Source organism: Vanessa atalanta, chromosome 20 (genome assembly GCF_905147765.1).
Source record: "Vanessa atalanta chromosome 20, ilVanAtal1.2, whole genome shotgun sequence".
NCBI classification, from domain to species: domain Eukaryota; kingdom Metazoa; phylum Arthropoda; class Insecta; order Lepidoptera; family Nymphalidae; genus Vanessa; species Vanessa atalanta.
In genome coordinates, this window is record NC_061890.1 from 5,045,674 (window position 1) to 5,053,924 (window position 8,251).

General features: G+C 30.8%; 1 protein-coding gene across 2 annotated transcripts; it reads right to left on the reverse strand.

Moving 5' to 3' along the window:
* Positions 1 to 136: 136 nt before the first annotated feature.
* LOC125071757 (apoptosis-inducing factor 3) lies at positions 137 to 8,146 on the reverse strand. 2 transcript variants are annotated; one of them, XM_047682118.1, is made up of 4 exons: positions 8,061 to 8,146; positions 7,806 to 7,883; positions 7,035 to 7,369; positions 137 to 4,627 (listed from the first exon to the last, which is right to left on the reverse strand). In XM_047682118.1, exons 1-4 carry the CDS (start codon positions 8,116 to 8,118, stop codon positions 3,329 to 3,331), a joined length of 1,770 nt encoding a protein of 589 aa, XP_047538074.1. In that variant the 5' UTR covers positions 8,119 to 8,146; the 3' UTR covers positions 137 to 3,328. The 2 variants fall into 2 exon arrangements, with proteins under 2 accessions (XP_047538074.1, XP_047538075.1); XM_047682119.1 differs by having other exon boundaries at positions 7,806 to 7,880; positions 8,061 to 8,087.
* Positions 8,147 to 8,251: the final 105 nt, after the last annotated feature.

The window sequence follows — 8,251 nt, forward strand, 5'->3', positions numbered from 1 at the left end:
ATTATATTGGATCCACAGGGCGTCGAGAGCTCGCTGAGTGTTAACCTAGCTGCATGTGTAGAACTTGAAAATTTTCTTTAAAAGAGGTGTTGTTTTAACATCGGCGCTACAACGTGCAAACCTGTGCGCTAACGCATTATAACGAACTGCCAGCACCCTACGTTCCCTTATCGGTTACATAATGCCCAAGATATTTAAATTAATGAACTCGTTTTAATTCACTTCCATTCAGATTTATTACGGGCACATATTCTGGGCATTTACAACCTTGGGCCTTGAATACAATGAACTCACTCTTTCTAACATTATAAATGAGAACATGTTTTCGAGCATAACTCTCACACAAGGTCAGTAGCTCTCTAAGCGCTCAGACCGTTGGGCTAAGCAGCACCATATCGTTAAAACACTTTATATTATAGCAAACTTCACATTTTAGATAAATTTAATTATTAGAATGAGAAATTTATACTTAAATCTAGACCTAGATAAAAAAGGTTTTTGTACTTTGAATTTCTTCAACTGTTGAAATTCTCAAATTCATATCCAGGCTTTCGACAAAAAATGCCTTACTGTGCCATATTATTTTATTTTTGAAACAAAGGTATTAGTAGCACAAGAAGAGTAAAGACAATAACACAATTTTGGATTTTTGATGCATTAATGTAATTGCTGATTTTGGCCACGGCACCCAATAGAATGGTAGACCAGCCAACTATGCACGACATTTTTGTATGCACAAACTCAGGTGAAAATAGGTTGACTGTCTGAATGATTTAGGCAATATAACCAAAGGGGTTCTAGTATCCGAATTCTCTGTATTCCAGTTGTAAAGGGACGTCAATCCCTCGGGAAGTACACTTGCACTTTATTATTGGTTGTCATAAGTGTTCGTAATATCATCATGGCAACCGCAATGGTCGGTGCCTCGCTAATTACAAATAGAAAATACAATATTATTTTGCATTTTTTAGTATAATGCGGCAAGCAGTCTATATGTATTATCTATGAGCATTCTTTGTGAGAAAATATGTACGTTCCTTTTTTTTCATATTTCAATGATTACACCAAATTTGGAGGGTAATTAAATTAATTATGAACATTTGTAATTCCATAGATTATCTTGAATAAAATAACATAAATACTGTGCAGGTTGGGTTTGATGGTTGTTGATAGAAATAAATTTATAATATTATACATATATTTCAATTACAATACAAGAACATCACAATTAATTCTTATGAAATAAATATATCTTACGTAACTTTATTAAACATAAACACACCTTAATAACATATCACAATAAGGTGCGCTATAAAATCGTTAGACCTTACAAAAGATAAATAATATTAGTATTAATTTATAAAACCATTGATGGATTTCAAACAAAAAATAAAATTATGTGTTTTATTTCCATTATTTATTTGTCTAGATAGAGCTTATAATTGCGTAGGTATACAAAAAAAAAAAAAAACAAACGTAAGCTCATAAGCTCGTTACGGTTAGTGCAGAAATATAAACACATTAAATGTGGTGACAAAAGATGCAACGTTTAAAAATCTAATTAAATTTATTAAAAACTAAAATTTACATACAATTTACGACTTAGGAAAAAATTACTAGTTCCTTTCATCACTCAGCAGACTCATCGGTCATTACGTAATACATGACGAATTTAAAACAGAATAAAGTATAGAACATTTTAAATTTGCATTGTTTATTTTGGAGCGAGTCAACGTTTTATCTAGACAAATATTCTAACCAAATATTCTTATATATATGTTTACAATTCTTTTTTATTAATAAGGCATTAACAGCCCTGTTGCTTCAATGCAGAATATTTAATTAATCATGTTTTACAGACCTTTTTATACCAATATTTTTTATGTTTATAAATTTACCTTACTGATATAATATAAATACAAACAACAAACAATGCAAATTATTATTAAAATGTCATCAAGTATGATGCATTTAACTGTTTGACACTTAGTATCAAAGATCAGGAGAGATAAGCCTGGAGTAGATTTGTTTATAATCTGATCACACATTTCTAAAACAATATTTAATTCCGTAAAAAGTACAAAATTTCCGTAATAAGCTGTTTGACTGATTATGAAACTTCTATTTAATTAATGACTTTCGTATCTAATATTTATAAATATAACATCGACACAGGTGTGTACAATGGGCGGATAAGGTGTGAAAATCTTACGTATTTTGAAATAGTGCTTCGTCATCGACTTCTGCTATGGCAATTAACTCTAGACATGAACCCGATCTATAAAAATGAACTTAAAATCCGATTTCAAACAACTCACACAAATCGTTTCGTACCAATTTCTCAAACTGGAAAACCCACTTAGCCGAACTTAACGGTAACGATCTATATACCTAAAGCGTTCCTGAATCGAATGAAAAATCTGGTACCGAAAATTCGCTTTTTCATTCTCATAAAATAAAATTATTTCACTTCATAACGTGATTGCTTAGAGTGAAGTAGTTTAGTTTATAAAAAGCTGCTTGTCCTAAGTCTCGATTAAAGCGTGAAGGTAAATCGCAAATCGGTTTTCGTTCAAAATATTATAATTTATGCGCGATATATAAATATTATCAGTGTCTTATCTTAAAACGTTTTCATTGTATAGTCTTTGCCCGTAAAATACCGACCAAAGTTACATTGAAAAAGACCTTTGCAAAGGTTCTTGTCAATGAAACTTATTTTTTATGACCTTGATTCAATTAAAGCCATCGACTTTTGTAAGATCTATTTATTTATTACCTCTTTCATAAAGTTTCTAACTTGAAAAGAATAGTTACGAGTAATATTTTTCATAAATTGTTACATATTTTCAACATTTATGAGTTATTACTTTATGGTTCAAGTAAGAAATCGGTCACGGATGTTGTATAGTGGACCTAACGTTACGTAAGTTATTTCGTAATGTCCATGATATATGGATCACAAAAAGTCTATGAAAACTAGTTCATTATCAAATTATATTGGCCACAGCCGCATATATTATCAGGCATTTTACATTGGTATAATCTAAATAGACTATTACAAAACGCTATCACATACATATAATATTATATTTATCACCATATATTATTATAATAAAATATTAAGTTTAGTTGGCTATTTTATTTACCCAAGATATATAGATAAATCTGCAATTATAAACATTATTATTTTAAAGCATAGAATATATGCAATTATAACTATTGGCTTACATATTATATAGAAAGAATCATATATGTTTTTAAAAATAAATACTATAATAAAGAATAAAATAATACTGATTTTTGTACATCAATGTATTATTTGTTTTTAATTAATACTTGTCGTCCATGCAAATGGATCTCCCTTTAAATCGTTCTTGTATAGCGACTTACCCTGATACAGTAGTTCTGCAAATTGGGAAACGACTGGATCCCTCATGCACGATGCCACCGATATAACTTTATCCGATTCATTAAAGAAGAATATTACAAATTTTAGCGCCGCAACATCACCCTCTATTTGGAAGTCAGACGATTTTCCACAGCCCGCGTAACGAATTGACTTTCCGAACAGCATAGTCCAGAAATAAGGAACGGTTCTCAAAGGTGTCTCCTTTTTCAAAATATTTTTAGCAGCAATCAGTCCGTGGTATTGTGCCAGGCCAACGTGTCCAATAGCCATTTGTTTATTTTCGAGGGCGAATACTGGTGCAAAGGCTATATCACCTCCTGCATATATATTTTTAATGTTTGTTTCTAATTTATCATTTACATTGACGGAACCATTTGATTCTAGTGCGATATTGCTATCTTTAAGGAAGTCCGTATAAAAAGTACTTCCCACGCCCAAAATTAGCATATCAGCGGGAAGTGTTGTACCATTAGCCAGTTCGACTGATTTTATGATACCGTTATCGCCGTTGCATTTTGTGATTGTGGTTTCAAAATAAAATTTCACACCGTTATCTTCAAATAGCTTGAGAAGACTTTGGCCTATCTCTTTTCCAAATATTTGGCCAAGTGGGAAAGTATCCTTTCCGACTACTGTCATAGATTTAGCTTTTGAGACGCACGAAGAAGCCGACTCCAATCCAATAAAGCTTAAACCTAAAATAACAACTTCTTTGTCTTTCTCCGTACCCAATGTTTTTAGTATATTAACAGAATCTTCGAAGTTTCTCACAGTGTAGATATTTTTTAGATTTATACCAGGGATATCAGGAACACGCGGTTTACAACCGGTAGCGAGATACAAAGAATTAAAGGAAAGTTTCGAGCCATTGCTTAATTCAACGGTCTTACTTTCTGTGTTAACCTTCGTTGCTTCTACACCTTTAAGAATTTCGATGTTAGCATTTTGGTAATACTCTTGTGACCTAGCTTGAAGTTTTTCTATATCCGTTGCCGTACCGATCTTTGACACTTTAATTCTATCATATGGGAGGTAGTTTTCTTTAGCGACGAGAGTAATACGACCCTTGAATCCCTCACTCCGCAGGGTCTCAGCACAAGTCGCTCCAGACGGCCCACCGCCCACGATTACTACAGACGATTCATTACACGGTGATACCATTCCCATATCTTTAATACGCTTGTTTGACTTCAAATCACTGATTTTTGCTCTTACCTGAAATTTAAAATGTGTAAATATATATCTAAGATAATTATTGTCGAAATTAATTTATAATATGCTTTAAGTACAAATAATTCTGGTAGATAAGCTTTAAGTCATTCCAAATTTAAAAAACGTGAGAAACATACAAACGCGTTCTGAAGATAAAATAAATAATAGTATGTTTTCTTAAAACGTATACTTTTTTAAATATATTTTTAACTTTTGAGTGTAAAATAAAAAATTAGCACGTTTACAATGAGAAGGAGATACATTTTTTTAAAACCAATATTTTCATTTACGTAAATAATTATGTAGGTATAACTCGAATTAATCTCTAAGATTTTCTGAAAAGTTTTATTATGATCCAAAATGTGGTTCTTGTACAGACATTTAAAAAAAATTTTCGGGATTTAGCTTATTTTGTCAAGATAACTGATTTTACGGAAGAAATAGGTTGGAGTATTATGATAATAATTTATTATAAGATTCTTATCTTAAATGTGTGATTTTAATCACTTGTGGATAAGAATGCGATTTAATTTCAATGAAATTAAAATATTTCAATTGTATATTAATTTTGTGCTGTTATGAATAAGAAACACAATCGAATTTACGAAGATATTATGTGTGGTCGCCGTGATGAATAGCAAACAATGCCATGAGTCAAATGCCGAGTAAAATCCTTATTAAGACTTGCGAGTATTCGGCCGTCACTTCTCACCGGATTTGCAAGTGAATACCTGTTTTGACTTAGTAACCTAGATCACTATTTTATTGTCTAACGCGCTCCGTCTATCATAATCTTTGGTCTGAGGAAAATAGTTATACATTATTGTTTGATCTAAGTTTATGACATCATCATTTATATGATAATAGCATAAGTATAACAGGTCAGACTTGCGATGAATATTATTCGCGAAATAATATATAAAAAAAACTAACTAATATTACGTCATGCACTTATCGAATTCTTTTTAATGTTAAGTACGATAACATTCTTGCATAAGATAATGTGTCGCACCTTTTTTTAAGTAAATTGGTGAAGGAAAAAATGCCGATTTTTACACAGTCTATTCAATTCGGTCGACTTATTGAGAATACAATTGTATCAAAATGTATTTTTTTTAACAGTTCATCGTTCAGAAAGACTGCTAGACAATATAAGCAGGTGCTACTTCTTGAATTGACAACAGAATGATCTACTACAAATTCCAAGACAAATTTGAATTATCATGGTCGCATAATTTGTCCACTTTTTTACACGCGATAGCCGTGGTAGGTAGGTAGTGCTAACTATGTCGACAGAGACGGTACATAAAATAAAGGTATTATGTACGATATTAACGAGTTTGCTATTCCATATACAATTATTACTATCAAATTACTCGTTAAGGAAAACCTATAGGTACATACATATTATGAAATAAATATAATATGAAATTATAAACAAGGTCGCTGACGTAATTTTTAACACATTTGTTTAGAGGCGTATACGTTTTGAAATGTAAATTTAAAACATTCGTATAACCTGTTTAATTGAAAAAATCTCTCGTAGGAAGTTTTGGAGAAATATTATGGAGTCAATAAACATCGACTTCGGATGTTGTTCAATTCATTATAATTATAAAGATCTATCGTTTAATAACTTTAAATAAATTACAAGAAAAAGCTAGTTAATGTTATGTTAAAGTCCTAATCTTAAGTTTGTCATAAAACATAATCCAAATAAACTTTGAATGAAATTTAAAAAACAAATTGATGTACATATTTATTTCCGGACTTATACTGTATAAAATATTGGTACGATCGACGTGATTCTCCATTTTATGCTTATAGCTTCAAGACACATAATTATATCATTTAAACTCGGATTTGCTACGCCAAAAACTACAAAAGAGTGTTTTATTTTCTTTGTAGTAAGGAGTTTACTGAAAAATTTAAACTATAATAACATCATAACTAAACGTCGTCTAAATACACTCTAAAAAAATAGCGTAAATTGTTGGCGCTATAGTTTGCTATACAGACGAAATAGTAGGCGTTAACTGTGGGCCATAAAGTGAGTAGGTATATTTCATATAGGTATTATAATCATTTCTCAATCTATAAAATATAAAACATATCAATGTTTAATAATTTATGAGATATGGTTAATTATGTTAACATAGTCACGAATATATCTATAATTCTAGCAAATGTAAATTGTCATTTGAATATTGTTATTTAAAACAGAAATGTAAGTAAAAATATATAGCCATATGTTTTTGCAATGACATTTTCTTGGATATTTTTAACTTAACCAGACTAATTAAGTTAAATATGCAGGTGGTAAAACATATTGCAACTTTTTTGTGATCTATCACAAAAGTAATAATTTTTTGGGGACAGGTAAAAAAAAACAAAAACTACTTCAACTTACCTTGACCTCTCCCTTTTGAGATACTGTAACTTGGTAGCATGGTAGGGAATCAAAACCAGGAAAATCTTCAATATCCCCTGTTTTTAAGTTAAAACATGCTCCATGCCAGGGACATCTCACTCTGCCATCCCCAAGAGCTCCAGAAACTAAAGGTGCCCCATAATGGGTGCACTTTGTGCCCACAGCACTAAACTCCCCTTTTTGTTTCACAAGCAATACTTTTCCTTCCTCTCCTATGTCAAACACTTTCATCTCATTTTCATTAAGATCATTAACCTTGCACACAACTGATTCTACATACTGACTACTTGACTCGGTGGAGGAGATTGTGCCACCTAAAACATAATTATAATAAGGTTGGAACATGTTATGTTAGATAGTTGACTAAACATATTATTATGGTCTATGAATATAATATATGCATCTGTTTAAATTCATTTGGAGTAAAAATAATTTTAATATATAATGAAAAAAGAAGAACCTATGTACTCATTAATTTATGGTAGGTTTTAGTATCCCGTAGGAGTTTGATGGGAAGTGTCGTATCTGGCACAAGTAGTTTTAGTTTTCGGAAAATATATGGTATCTCAGACGCAATATATGTGTATTGTCGATTATTTATAAATAATTCTAATCTACAATTTGATATCGCAACTGCCTTCAGAACTAAGCGAAGTGCAGCCTCTTGAGAAATAAAGTGCAAGCACATTAAAAGTTTGACTAATCAGGTAGGTACTTAATTAAAAAATCTTATCAAATATAATTACTTACGGCTTTCCGTATTATTTTTTGGCTGCCCACTGTTAGGTGAATAGGACCTGGAGTATGAACTTCCCATTTTTGTGCCTGCTGCAGTTAATTTATTAAGTTTAAAACTATATTAAGTATAAATTATTTCTTACGCATTAAAAATTGTAAACTTATTTTGAATAATAACTTAGATTTTGTTAAGAATATTAAACGGAATAAAAAATATCTAATCTAGGGACTTATAAGTAATTTATTTAAAAAAAGAGAAAGGTTCACCTTGAGCAATTCTCTTTACGACCTTATTCACAGTACGACAGCTGTTGAATAAAAACATATTTATTTGAAGTTAATAGGTGTTGCGAGTAGCAAAAGAAAAAAGAATACACTGACATTTATTATTTGTTGTTGATGAATTTTTCGTTATTGACCACAGAGTGCTTTTATAGTTACTTATATTTTATGAAATT